The sequence below is a fragment of the Natrix helvetica genome (assembly GCF_964273705.1).
Source record: "Natrix helvetica genome assembly, chromosome: 3".
NCBI lineage: Eukaryota > Metazoa > Chordata > Lepidosauria > Squamata > Natricidae > Natrix > Natrix helvetica.
This window is the reverse complement of record NC_138549.1, coordinates 38,569,286-38,584,279: the sequence shown is the minus strand read 5'-3', so window position 1 is coordinate 38,584,279 and position 14,994 is coordinate 38,569,286. Positions and strand designations below refer to the sequence as shown.

The window sequence follows — 14,994 nt, the reverse complement described above, 5'->3', positions numbered from 1 at the left end:
AGGAATCCAGAAGGCGATGAAGGGGTTCGGCCAGGGAAGCTTTGTGGGGAATAAAAGAAGAGTAGAAATTTAGGAATCCAAGGAAGGCTTGGAGCTCCACTTTGTTGGAAGGGGTGGGGGCAGAGAGAATGGCTTCAACTTTTGAAGGGTCGGGGTGAATGCCGTTGGCATCGATAAGGAAACCAAGGAAAGTGACGGATGGCACGCCGAGCTGGCACTTGGAAGATTTGAGGTGTAGTCCGGCAGCACGAAACCGCTGGAGGACCAAGCGTAGTGTTTTGGCGAGTTCTAATCGATCGGAAGCAGCGATTAGAACATCGTCAAAATAGGGGGTGACCCCGGAGATGCCATGGAGCAAGCGCTCCATGAGCCCCTGGAAGATGCCCGGGGCCACGCTGACGCCAAACTGGAGGCGGCGGCATTTGAATGCGCCGCGGTGAGTGACGATCGTTTGCGCAAGCGCGGTGGCGTCATCGACAGGCAGTTGCTGGTACGCCTGCGCAAGGTCCAGTTTTGCGAAAATCTGCCCCCGGCCTAAAGAGTGAAGGACGTGCTGCACAACGGGCACAGGGTACGGATGTGATTGGAGGGCCTTATTGAGAGTTGACTTGAAGTCCGCGCAGATCCTAATGGATCCGTTGGACTTCAAGGGAACCACTATTGGCGTCTCCCAGGGGGAGAAGTCAACAGGTTCCAATACGCCTTGGCCGATAAGTTTATCTAGCTCCGCGTCGACTTTAGCTTTTAAAGCAAAGGGAAGACGGCGGGCTTTGAGGCAAATGGGAGGCACAGAAGGGTCGAGATTTAGGAAGATGGGCGTGCCGGTATAGCAACCCAGGGAGGAATCGAAGACATCGGAAAATTCAGAAAGGAGGGAGGAGAGAGAAGGGAGGGGGTCAGGAGGGGAGAGAGAGAGAGAGTGAACCCCTGCGATAGACAGGCCCAGGTCATTAAACCAGTCCAGGCCGAGTAAAGAGGCAAGGGAGTTCTTCACAATGAGGAGGGACAGTTTTGCTTGCCGGGAGCCGTAGGAGATTTGAAAGAGTCTGCAGCCAAGCAATTCAATTACGTTGCCCTGGTAGTCACGCAGCCGGCAGTCAGGGGCATTTAGATGGTGGGGGCGGACCCAGGGCAGGAGGGAGCACAGGGTGGCCCAGGACATTGTAGATCGGGCCGACCCAGTGTCCACCTCCATAGAGCAGGGGACACCCTCAATACAGATTGGGAGATGCAGCTTACCCCGGCCCTCCAAAGCTGAGGAGGCCGAGTCAACAAGCCACTCCGGAAAAGCCTCAGCCGGGTCCCCTACAGAGAGCGAATGCTGGCGGCGTGAAGGCAAGGAAGCCGGGGTGCGGGCAGGCGGCGGCTGAGGGTGTGGAGGGCGGCGATCTTGAGGCGCGGAATGGCAGACAGCAGCTAGGTGGCCCTTCTTGCCGCATTGGTGGCAGAGGGCGGTGCGGAATCGGCAGGTAGATCGAAGGTGGCGGCCGCCGCAGCTAAGACAGGGATGTCCATCTCTTGTGGAGAGAGCCTGGAGCCGGTCAATAGCTTGATCGAGGTCCGTCCGGAAGGTTGAAGCAGATGACGGAGGGTAGGCAGTCGGAGCCGCATAGGCAGTTGGGTAGGGCGCCTGTGGAGCGTGGGCGAAGTGGCTGAAATCTGGTGTGGATTGATCCGCCATTTCATACGCCCGCGCGTCATCCACGGCTATCTTTAATGTGAGCTCCGGACGGGCTAGAATACGACGATGTAGCTTAACATCGCGCAAGCCATAAATAAACTGTTCGAGTAAGGCTTCCTCGAGGTCAGCAAACTCGCAGTGAATCGCCTCAGCGCGAAGAGCGGCCACGTACTGGGCGATGGATTGTCCCTCTTTTTGAATGCACCGGCAAAAATATTGGCGCCGTGCGAAGCGCGAAGGTGCCGGTTCGTAATGTTGTTGAAGTCTGAGGAGGAGCTGGTCCCATGGCACGGTGTGTGCGGAATCAGGTGAGGAAAGAGCCCTGGCGGTGGCGAACATCTCAGGGCCACAATAGTTAAGGAAGATGCCGCGCTTCCTCTCTAGAGAGATGCTGGAGAGGTCATGGGCTATTAAGAAGCATTCAAAACGCTCCAAAAAAGCGTCCCATGCCTCAACCTCCGGCCGGAACGGCATGAAAAACGAATTGGTAGCCATTGGTGGCACGGTGTAGGGTTCCACGTCACCCGTCCTCGTCGCCAGTGTTGTAAATGGTCACTGAGGAGACGGAGTCAGAATGTAATGCAACGCGTTTATTATAACTAGAAGAACTGACTGGAACCAAAGAACTAAAGCCGTCTGACAGCTATTTATACAGCGAGCTGTCAGACGGCGAACCAATAGGAACAAAGTAATTCTCCCGCCGGCTAGCCGGCGCGCCTGAGCCAATCAGAGGGCTTCTCCACTCGCCTGCTCTCTGCTGGCCAGGCCCGCCGGTACACAACAGAAACGGCGATGAGCACCGTCCCCTAGAGTCAGGAATGACTAGCACTCATGTGCGAGGGGAACCTTTACCTTATAATAAGAGAACTTTGAAAATCTAACAGGGTCTCTTTTTCTACCTCTTATAACAAAGAGAGTAGAGGCAGAACAATTTCTTTCTTACACTTTCCTGATTTCCCCTGTTGAGCTCATTTTCTTACTGATGGTTGCCACACCTCAAAGCTCTCTACACAATCTTCTATAAGTAATCAGCATCAGTCTTCAACCCGCATAAAAACATCCACCCTTAAAGTAAACGAAGTATGGAAAATATGCAGGCAGGGGAGTTAGAAATTCTTGAGCCATATGCTGAAGAGGGAAAGAGAAGAGGGGTTTACAATGGAAAGATCAGCAGTATCTTGACTCACTGTCCTATAGCAATGTATTCAATTATTTTTCTGGATTTTTCCCCCCTCTGTAGTTTCCAATCATCCCTCCCCCCTTGGCTTAACTTTGTTTTGTGTACTGAGAGAATTCATGAACGCATTAGTTTATAAGAAGAAACACAATTCAGTTTTGTAGTCCAAGTAGCTTATTTTCTGGATCCCAAGTGCTTGGTAATTAATTTTTCACCTCCATCATCAACTATCTTCAAAAGAAATATAATGAACTGTGCCAGGATGAATCATACTAGACATTAGATTTGGCAGATGTTCTTACTAGTTAATATCCTTACTCACAACTGGCAAATGCCAATTTTTCTAATTCAGTGATGACATAATTTTAGTAATTGTTTACCCACAGAAAAGACATCTGTCAATAATTGCATATGATGTCATCATTGTGTTTACTGCTTATTTATGGAAAAAGACTCTACTTCACAAGAGTGATCCAGGAAATGAAATGTGTTTGGTTTTGGATACATGGATAAGATCCTATTAAAATTATTTTATAGGCCTGAGAGACTAATTTTCAAAATGCTTTATGCTGCTTTTTCTCTTTTTCTGCAAATTCATCAACATGAGTGATCGAGGAACTTATTCATTTCAGCAGATGAGACTACAGGGATATTTTGTCCTTTCTTGATCTATAGTTTGCAGCAATTGAGTTCCCAATGCATACCTTACAGTGCTCAGGAGAAAAAGCTCAGTTGGATGAGAAAAAAAAAAGAGGAATGAAATGCTGATTGAGTAGTTTTTGAATTAGTTTTGGTCCCTACATTTAAGAAGAGGAAAAAGAAAGAAGCTCTTATTTCTGCTTTTCTCCTAATGAGCTATGTAATTCCAGGGGACTGATGTTCTGGAAGGTTCTTCTATGACATATAAGAAATAGCAAGAGGAAAGGAACTGTAATTTAGTTGGAGCATCTTCTGTCACTGTTATATAAACAGAGCTTAATATGTGCAAAAACAACTAATAATCTAATGCCTGTCCTAAATTACCAGAAGGGTCCTAAAGGAAAATGTAATTACTTAGCACATTCCCTTTTCCAACTATTACCATGGATGATATGGTGTAAAGGTTATAACTAAATAACAGAACAATATAACAAAAGAATAAATGAGTAGATTGTGGGACTTTTTAAATATAGTTTCTTTATATATTTTCAATTAACATATTTATGTGCTTTGTGAACAGGTCAATTGCTTACATAATTATACAACATATAATAACAATAATATTGTTATTAGTAATAATAACAACATAATGAGAGGCGGGGCCAAAGTCACGACGATACAGCATACGATCTCAATGCTCTGAGAACGCAGTTGACATTTTTGCCACTGGGTGTTCCAAATGGACCTAAACCATCCCGCAGAGACGGTGGACAGGAAAAATATCTCTTGCTGATCTCAGGGACATCACAAAGTCCCTGATCGATCCAAGAGAAAGTCTTCAAGCCGGTGACAAAAAATCCAAATAAAACAAACGGACTAAGCTTTCTTCTTCTATTTTCTTTTTTTTTTCATTACTCTCTGTAACCTATGGTCTAAAACTCTCATCTGTCATTACTGTGGATGTTTTTCTAACTCATTTAAGAATTGGACTTTCTCTTCAACTTGAAATAAAAAAAGACATTTTCTTTTTAAAAAGGAAAGAATTTGCGGCATTGTGGCTAACATTGTGGAAGTTAGGCTTTGTGTATTGGAAACAACACCTTTACTTTTTTTCACAGATTATCTTGGCTGGTACCTCAAGGTCTTATTGCTTGTTTACAGAGAGCGATAAGAAGAAACAGATGTTCCTTTGAGGTATTTCTAACCAGAGAGAGGTGATTAAAAACTACTAAATTAGAATAACTGTGTTTACATAGTTGAAAACAATGGCGCTATCACAGCAGGAGAAAGAGGTTTTAAGTCTGCAAAAGATATTTTCAGAAATACAGAAACTATCAAATACACCTGAGACGATTGAGAAGAAGTTGCATGATTAGTCCATTTAACAGCAAAATATGATGGGGAAGTTGAAGATGTTCATCAAATGGAGAAAGTGGCAGTTAAAATTCAAAAAAATGAAGAAGAAAATGAATATAAAGAAAGTAAAACTGCTGATATTTATGGTGATGGGTTCGTCTCTGAAAATGGAAAGAGTGGAATATTGAAAGAGGAATTAAATGGAGGGGAAACTTACTCCAGATGGCAAGATACAGAAGAAGAAAAAATAAAAGAATTTATGGACCTAAAGAGAGAATTTCTTTCAGCAATAGTTTTGATAACACTACTGACAATTATAGATAAGCTGATTGAGGAAACAGAAAAAGGGCATCAAAATTACAAGAGAGACCATATAAGCAAAGAGCTGCTAAGCGGAGTCCATACAAAATTGATTAAAGAGAAGATAAGAGGACTGATACCACAAACAGAAGAAGATATGAAATTGCCTCGTTACTGGAAAGATACAGGTTGATAGATGGAAGAATATAACTTAAAACTAGCTAAACTTAGTGAAATTTAGTGATAATAGATATAGTTAAACAAATAATTGATAATGATAATAATGTATACTATGTGTAGTGTCATGATAAGTAATAATGGGATATGAATATTGAATGGTACCCATAAAAGGAAGTTTAGAAACCATCTTGTATTGCATATAAAGATTAATAAATAAATAAATAAATAAATAAATAAATAAATAAATAATAAATAAATAAATAAATAAATAAATAAATAAATAAATAAATAAATAAGATATAGTTAAGTTTTGAATATTAGGGGGGAAATGTAATAATATACGATATAGTTAAATAAAGGAGGGATAAATGAAAACAAGGTATATATAGGCATGGGTACAACATAAGGAAATTGAATGTAAATTGCAAATAATGATTTGGAAAGAAGGATTAGAAAATTTTGTTATTGAATATTATGGATGTTTAGCTAGAATAAGATATAAAGATTCAGTGTTGTTGGAGGATTTTAGAAATAGTAAATGAAATGCTAGTATGTGGTTATGTATTCAATTTTGGTATATTTTATGATGAAGGACATTTAAACAATTATAGTCAAATGTAAATGGAGGTATGATGATGATGATAACATGTATAAATATCTGAGTTAAAACACTTGAGTTAATATGAATTATGCTTGATGACTGTGGAAGAGATGCACGAAAGCCTTTTGTAACAAACTGATACACTTTCTACAGTATGCAAAAAAGGAAGATTTTATGTGTTGTGTTTGTTTTGAAAACAAAAAATTAAAATATATAAAAATAATAATAACAACATAATATTTTCCCAGCACCTAATTTCTACTTCTATGATTGATTGATTGATTGATTGATTGATTGATTGATTTGAATTTATATTGCTGCCTAGCTTCCCATGGTGACTCAAGGCAGCTTACAAAATAAAAACCACATTTAAAACAATAAAAACTAACAAAAAGAATCAAATAAATTAATATAGTACAATATAACAAATCAGCCCCCACCTCCCATTCCCTGCCCCGGCAATAGCAGATCAATACAATACAATAGTAGAGTTGGAAGGGACCTTGGAGGTCTTCTAGTCCAACCCCCTGCCTAGGCTGGAAACCCTATACCATTTCAGACAAATGGTTATCCAACATCTTCTTAAAGACTTCCAGTGTTGGGGCATTCACAACTTCTGGAGGCAAGCTGTTCCACGGATTAATTGTTCTAACTGTCAGGAAGTTTCTCCTCAGTTCTAAATTGCTTCTCTCCTTGATTAGTTTCCATCACACGAGCCATTTAATGAGCTCCATCGTGCTCTGGGTTCCCCAGGCCCGCTGGAAGAACTAGGTCTTCAGTGCCTTCCGGAACAGTATTAGAGTGAAGGTCTAGGGGAAGATTCAGCTTCTTTATAGAATTGTAGACTGGTGCTATAGTTGCAGCTATCTGTGCCCACAAATGCTGTTTTAGAACTGAAGCAAAGCATTGCACAGTCATATTAGACAGGTTGGATACCAGATAGCTCAGAATAAGAAACTTTGTAACAGTGAAGAAACAAAGGAAATTCTCCCCACCCATTTTTTTAAGATTCTGTGGCCCAAAGGTTGTTCTAATATAAAGAAAAAATAGTTCATTATTAAACACAATACTTGTCCTCAGTGTTAGCTTTCCCCACTCTCATTTGGGTACAGGGACTTCATCACAATGAACCAAACAAGAACAAATCAGGGCTGGATTTTCATGAAGGCCCCAAAGGTTTCATAATTTATCTGCTTTGTCCAAGATAAGAAATGTCTCTTCTGAGTATTCCACTTAGCTTCTGAATCTGCTCTTCAGCCAAACCCATTGCACATTCAGAAACACTTGAGGGGAGAAGCATTTCCAAAATATTCTTTAAACATAAGAGAAAGTTCCCTTGTACATGACAAAACCAGAGATTAAGTATTTATAATCTCTCCCCTTCTTTCAAATGATGGTGAATTATTTATTGGAGATTGAAGCCCCATGCTAACTTTCTCTACAGTTGAAGATCTGACTAGAAAATGGTCTTTGGAAAGCTCACTGCATGTCTTTTGTATTGTGATATTTTACAATAAGATGTTTTCTTTCATAACCCTTCAATGTGTTTTCACCAAAAACATGCCATCTTTCTCTCTTTTTGACCCCATCCAGCCATTCCCACGTCGTCTGTGAAATAAGGGCATTCAGTAGCTACGGTCAGTATATTTTCAATCCTCTTTTGAAGTAAAGCTGTGGCAGGATGCTGGTTATTACCATTTAAAATGCAAACTGAACAATCATCTCTTTAGTATCTCTCAAGTCACTAAAAAGATTCCCACTTACAAATAATTCTTGGCATGTCTTTCAATAATTTCATAGTAGCACAGGATATTTTCATTCTTTTTGAGTAACCACCAGACAGATCTTTCAGTATGTTACAGAAGCAATTGCATTCGCAGAAACAATTTCACGCCACTGTCCAGTCTGTTTCTTCTTGCCCCAAGACATTTTTTACTATTAAACATGAGAAAAGCTGAAAAGCAGCACTTTTGTTTATGTCTCACATTTTCACCTATGTTCATAGTACTTCAGAGAAAATCTAAAACTACAGTATAGAACTAAATGCTTGTTAAGATTTTCTGTGCACATTCACAGGCCACAGTCTTCTCCATGTATAAACATGGTGAAGAATTCTAGGAAAGCTTTTTTTATGCAAGATTCATTGAAATTAATGGGAGCCTGATATCTTCCCAATGAATGGTACTCATTCTTTATAACTGGAAATTACAACAGCCTACTAGAAGTGCAATGTGAATTGATGCAAACATCCAAGAGAATGAATGCAAATCAAATGTTTTCTAGTAGAAACTCAGCGATATAACTTGTATAACTCAATATGCATCCACAGACATCCATGTGACTTTTTTTTTCACAGGAGGGTAGAATCTGACATTTTCAGATTCATTTTATTTGCATTTTGATGGTTTGCTGAAGGTTTTAAGAGGCAAGATCAATTTCTTAAGTGTTTCATCCATACCGTAACAGTTGGTTCCCATATTGAGAAGATTCTGAAAGGCTGCTGTGTAAATCATCAGATACAAACAGCCCATTATCATTGAGGAATGCTACTTATTTGCCAGTTCATTAGAAGTTTATTAGAACATGAATCAGAGGTTTTCACCTTAATATATATGAAAGAATACTGGTTCTAAATTGAAAATAATTTAGTTCCTGGAGTTCCTATAATTCTATCAATTGCTAAAGGGAACTTGTGTTTGGAAAAGAATAACTTAGGGTCAAGGCCAAAAAATCAGACAGATAGAGGGATACAGGGACAGAGAGAAAGTGACAGAGACAGAGACAGAGACAGAGAGGGACACACACACTCACAGAGAGAGAGAGAGAGAGAGAGAGACAGAGAGAGAGAGACAGAGACAGAGACAGACAGAGACAGACAGAGACAGAGAAAGAGAGAGACAGAGACAGAGACAGAGACAGAGAAAGAGAGAGACAGAGAAAGAGACAGACAGATACACACACAGAGGATACTTTTTCTTGTGTGTATATGTTATCTTAGATCAGGGGTGTCAAACTCAAGTGGCCATCCTGAAAACTGTAAGAGGTCAGCCCGTGTCACTTCGGCCTGGTCAACCAAATGCGAAGAGAAAACATTGGGCCTGTGTGGATTCTGTCTGGTCTGCCCAATGCAAAAAGGAAACATGCCAGCAGTATGGGGAATGGTGTCAAGCTGACTACGCCCTCCCAGCTGACCATGCCCATCCAGTCAGCCAAGCCCCCTGGCCCTCCAAGGTCAACCCACAGCCCTGATGTAGCTCTCATTGAAATTGAGTTTGACACCCCTGTTTTAGATTGTATGTTTTGGTACCTCTATATATCTCTAGAAGTACACATTTTGCAACTAACACCCACTAAGATGCAAAACAAAAACAGATATTCAGCCAACTTTATCTTGTGGATTTCCTTTTCTACTTGTTCTATGTTCTACCTGTTCTGTGTTAAATACTGCATCCGTTTCCCCTGCCCTGAAAAATGTATAACAAATGCTTTAAAAAGTGAAAAAATACAACAGAAAAATATTTAATATGTTGATACAAGAGTAAGCAGGTAGTTCTCAGTATAATTATCTAATACAGATAGTATTCATGTATTTATAATATGCTTATATTATCTCTGGCCTTAGAAGTTAAGACACTCTCCCATGGTCTAGGCCAGGGGTGGGGAACTGTGGCTCTTTTGCGACTTGTGGACTTCAACTCCCAGAATTCCAGAACCAACATAGCTGCCTCAGGAATTCTGGGAGTTGAAGTCCACAAGTCGCAAAAGAGCCACAGTTCCCCACCCCTGGTCTAGGCAATATAGGAACCTGTAATATTTATTCTACTCATCTCTTAACATCCGCATATATATATATATGTAATATATATAATATATATATATAATATATAATAATTGTTGTAGTATCTTGGGTGTTTCAGAAGCTGAAAATGCTGCTGGTCCAAACATTGTTGTTAACAGATGATGTAGCTGTAAATATTGCCACTGAGTTGCATCAGATGCTATTGATAGTTGATATTTGACTCTGAGCACACAATAAGTTAAAATTTCATTTGCATCCTCTATCAATTCATCCAAAATCAATATCACTGCTTTTGTCCAGTTTTTTTCCCCATCATTTTCCTCATTTTTAATGTTGGTGGTCACCATAAAGTCATTTTAAAAAAGGGGGATTTTTTTAAAAAAAATATTATTCATTACATTCCATAGCTTTGCAACTGACATAATTGTTTCCAGAGTTCTATTGTAGTTAGAGCCTTATAGTGTCCATCCAACCATGCATATTTTAAAGTGCGCAAATGGAAAACTGAATCTTCCCACATTAATCAATGATTGCATTTTCTGTAAAAATATTCTTAGAATCAAAGACCCTCATAGAAAATGTGTATGTAAATCCACACACATACACCAAAGCATCATGGCAGCATGGCAAATATTGCTAACCAGATTTTGATACTGCTTGTGTTTGCAATTTAAGGCAAGAAATAACATTTTTCATCCTTTTGCTGTAAGAGATTCTGACTGGCAGCAGGGTTACTAACAAAGATGGCAGGTTTGCCCAACAATGCCGAGATGTATTGGCACATGGGCATACAACCACATATAATGATTACCCAATTAGAGCTGGCAAGCTTATGGAATAAGAAAAGAAAAAAAAACATCATTTGTCCAATCCTAACAGATAGATTGGAGCTGCTTTTAAGCTATTTGTTATGTACCTTTAACACATTTCATGATAAATGGGTCTTTATTTGTAACACCTGCCACATTCTGGACTATGGATTCATGTTTTTCTTTATGCTTGTTGCATCCTGAGCGTCATTTTTCAGCCTACTCATAATTGAGACCACAAATTAATAGTTCTTGTCATTTGTGATAATGCTGCAGGGTGAAAAACATCCTGCTGTAAGTGCAGATGGAGAAAGTCACATGCCTAGCAAATATGAAAATAAGCACCTTAATCTAATGCCACTGTAAGAGCCACCTGTTAAATTGAGAAGCAAATGCAGGTCTTTATGCAAAGTTTTAGCAGATAGTAGATATGCACCATGGCTATTACTTACAGCTGGAGAATATCAGCGGGCATGAATGTTTATCCATGGGAAAATTATGTAGCTGCAGCTGGCATTCGGCATTGATGGTGAGCCTAGAGAAAACCAGGTACCTATTACTGTCTTGGTATGACAGCAGGCTATAAAAATTTTTAGTAACTCGGTCATTTCAAAGGCTTAATTGGAATATTATGAGAAAGTGCTTCTTTAGGATTCTCTTTGATGCAACTACTAGGCAGAAACCATCATGGAAGAAGGCAACGGCAATCGTTTTCACTATCCTTTTATAACTATTATGCAGATGGCATGAATTATGATATTTACAGAGTGATGTCTTCTTGCATGTGATATCATTGTGGCTTGCAACAGATACCTATGCATGGATAGGTCCATGCAGTCATCTGGCTGATTTTGTTTGGGTTTGAAAACTGACTGGACTCAGGCCTGTTCACTAGTGTTGCCCAGTACTTTGGATTCACAGAGAAAGGGAATCATACATTTAACACCTAGCTGCATGTCTTATATCTATTGTGACTTTCCCCAGGATTGAGCTACAAATGTCAAAAGGAGCTGCTCTCAATCCCAGAGTAGATGCAGCCTTCTATATAGGGCTGATTAAATGTCACAGCATGGATCAGAGCATCTATTTTACTTTGAATCAAGAGCCCTAGATTTTAATATTTTAATGGATGACTGCCAGAATCATACAGCTAAATTTGACACTATCTTTACCTATATTTCTGGGGGAAATACATTAACGTGCATTTATAGTTGTAACTATAGTACAAGTAATACTCGACTTACAGTCTTTAAATTTTAGTGGTTTAGTGACTGTTTGAATTTACAACAGCACCGAAAAAGTGACTTATGATCATCTTTTACAGTTGCAACTGTAGCAGCATCCCCATGGCCATGTGATCAAAATTTGGATCCTTGGCAACTGGCATGACCACGTACTTATGACGGTTGCGGTGTCCTAAGGTCATGTGATCACCTTTTGCGACTGTCTGACAAGCAGTCAATGGGGAAGCCAGATTCATTTAACAACCATGTTACTGACTTAACAACTGCAGTGAATCACTTAAACAACTGTGGCAAGGAAGGTCGTAAAATGGGCAAAACTCACTTAACAACTGTCTTGCTTAGCAATAGAAATTTTGGAACCGATTGTGGTCATAGGTTGAGGACTCCTTGTAGTTCTGGCTAAGAAAATACCTTAAATTTTTGTCCTACCTAATAGTTTCAAGTAATAACAGAAATAACTCAGCACAATCCATTATCCAGGTCACTAAAATACATCAGCACTAAGGGAACAAGTTGCCTGAACAGTCCAATTTAATTCCAAGCTGATTATGTTTCTTATCTTTGGGACAAGGCCCTCTGCCAGCTAAGATTTTTCTGTTTCTGTTATAAAACTGAAATTACATTAATCTCTATAAAAGGGTGAGCGGTTATTTAAACTAGCCCTTATTGAAAGACACAAATGCTTCTTACCTTAAAGTATACAAGACTTTCCCATCATTCCAAATTCTTAGGAGCTGATTGGGTGTGGTAATCCAGTGAGCTTCTGCAGTTTTAGAATTCCTAAAAATAGTATCTGGGATCCAAATTAACCCAACCATATTGCTGTTGAGAGTGATACTTCTTTTCATGGTGCTGTTGAAACGAAGACGGCTGTCAGTCCATGTCTGAGCAAAAAAAATATCAATTTGGTATTCCTGCAAAGGAGATTAGATACATATATTAGAATAAATTTAGAAGCGCAAGATCATCTATTTATTAAAACCTTCACATTTCTCTTAAAATACTATCTTTCGTTTTAAACTCATACTCAAAAATCAAGAAGCAAGTCATGTGTTGCATTAAGCATTTGAACTGGGCTAGTCACTGTCTTACTTCCAAATAATAAAGGAGGTTTTCAGCTATGATAATAAGTTGCATAGCAGCCCCTCCTAAATTTCTGATTAAAGGCAAGGCCGATTCTGATCCATTCATCTGCATCTCATCATATGTTTTTAATGTTGAATGAGGCATTACTAAGCCATTAGCTAGCTAAAAAGGTAAAGAATCTCCCCCATTGGGCATTTGGTGATTGTCAGTGACACATCCAAGTATCTTTGCCAAATGTATTTTTGACTTTCCAGTCTCCCAATCAAATACAGGTAGTCCTTGACTGGTTGGCACTGGAAAAAGTGACTTATGGCCATTTTTCACATGATCATTGCAGTATCCTCATGATCATGTGATCTAAATTGAGACATTTGGCAACTGACTCATATTTTTGATGGTTGAAGTGTCCCAGGGGCATGGGGTCATGTTTTGTAGCTTTATGACAAGCAAAACCAATTGGGAAGCCAGATTCACTTAACAACTGCAGTGATTCACTTAACAACTGTGGTAAGAAAGGTCATAAAAAGGGGCAAAATTCACGAACAAATTTCTCACTTAGCAGCATACATTTTGGGCTCAATTATGGTTGTAAGTCAAGGACTATCTGTACTAACCAAGGAGAGCCTACTTAGCTTTCAAAATCAGCTAGGTTTTGTAGTTGTTGTCACTGACCAGAGGAAGCTGAATTAATTATGCCCACAGCAATCATTCAATGTATCTATATCTCTGAATTATCTATATCTCTGTCTACAAACATGGACATAATACACTGAACTATATCCTTTCAATTTATCCCTTTATCATCAATTGCCCAGAGGGAGGAAATCAGAGATGCAATGGCTAAGAAGAGACAGAGCTAGCTAAGCTACTTTTCTCCATCACTGATCACCAATTGTCTATGAGGGAGAAAAACAAAAACAAAGAAGTCATGTTTGGTAGATGAAGATAATACTAGTAAAATTAACTGAATCTGAAGATTACAGGGGACCTCAATAATTATCCAATTATCCATCCATCCACTGAGGAAATCTTCTACAGCATTCATAGTAAATGGTCATCCTGTTTTTGTTTTAAAACATTTAATGAAAAAAAATTCAATACACTCCAAGGCTATTTTGCAGTTAAAACCCGACTTTCTATAATCTGAGACTACTGGTTGTTTGGAAAAACAGATAAAATGTGTACTGTAATTTATATAGTAGCCCTTCAAACATTTGAAAAGTATCACAATAGCAATACTTCAGCATCTCTTCTCAGGGCGATAGATAGATAGATAGATAGATAGATAGATAGATGGATGGATGGATGGATGGATGGATGGATGGATGGATGGATGGATGGATGGATAGAAAGAAGGAAAGAAAAAGAAAGAAAGAAAGAAAGAAAGAAAGAAAGAAAGAAAGAAAGAAAGAAAGAAAACTGGAATTTACTCAGAGGGCAATGAAAATTGTGAAGTAATTGGTAACCTATCAGGAGATGCCTAATAAATTACGTGTGTGCATTTCTGTTCCAGTTTCTTATCTTTACATAACTCCAGATAAAACCTGACTAAAGCAGAATAGGGTACTACCATGGCGTTAGGCATTGTGTTAGTGCAGCTGCATTATAACAACATTTGCCTTCATTAATCCCATTCATTATTGACAAAACCCATCTCTATTTTATTACCATAACGACAACTAATATCAATTCCCTTAAGAAAAGAATCTCACATTTCAATATTCTGATAATATTGGCAAGCATTTTAGGAGATTTATTAAAACACAGCATATCTATCAGTCTATCTAACTTCTAAACATTTAGCTTGTTCTCCACTGTTTTGGAACTGTTAATGTATTTCAGTACTGCTCTTCATCTTGATAAGATGTAGATAATGTCAGAACCATTCACCTTTTATTTTGTTTCCTTATGCTATTGTTTTTACCCCAAAACTAAAGTAATAAATCAGAAACACTTCAAGATTCACCAGTAAAAACCAATGCATTATGACATTTATTGGAGTCCTGAGGTTATTTTTTTTTAAAAAAAATTACTGACATTTACTGACAATATGAATTATGGTCCAGCTTGATAAAGCAGAATGGTTTTAAATAAGAAATTAAATTATGATTGAAGTGATTTT

The 14,994-nt window shown here is 39.0% G+C and overlaps 1 protein-coding gene across 1 annotated transcript in view; it reads right to left on the bottom strand.

Annotated features, from left to right (window-relative positions):
• The window catches only part of GABRG3 (gamma-aminobutyric acid type A receptor subunit gamma3), a 441,769-nt gene that overhangs the window by 182,893 nt on the left and 243,882 nt on the right, over positions 1–14,994 (bottom strand). Inside the window, exons 4-5 of the mRNA XM_081947663.1 lie at positions 12,477–12,700; positions 10,995–11,077 (exon numbers count right to left, since the gene is read on the bottom strand). Coding sequence (XP_081803789.1) covers positions 10,995–11,077; positions 12,477–12,700 — 307 coding nt within the window. The remainder of the gene's footprint in view (positions 1–10,994; positions 11,078–12,476; positions 12,701–14,994) is intronic.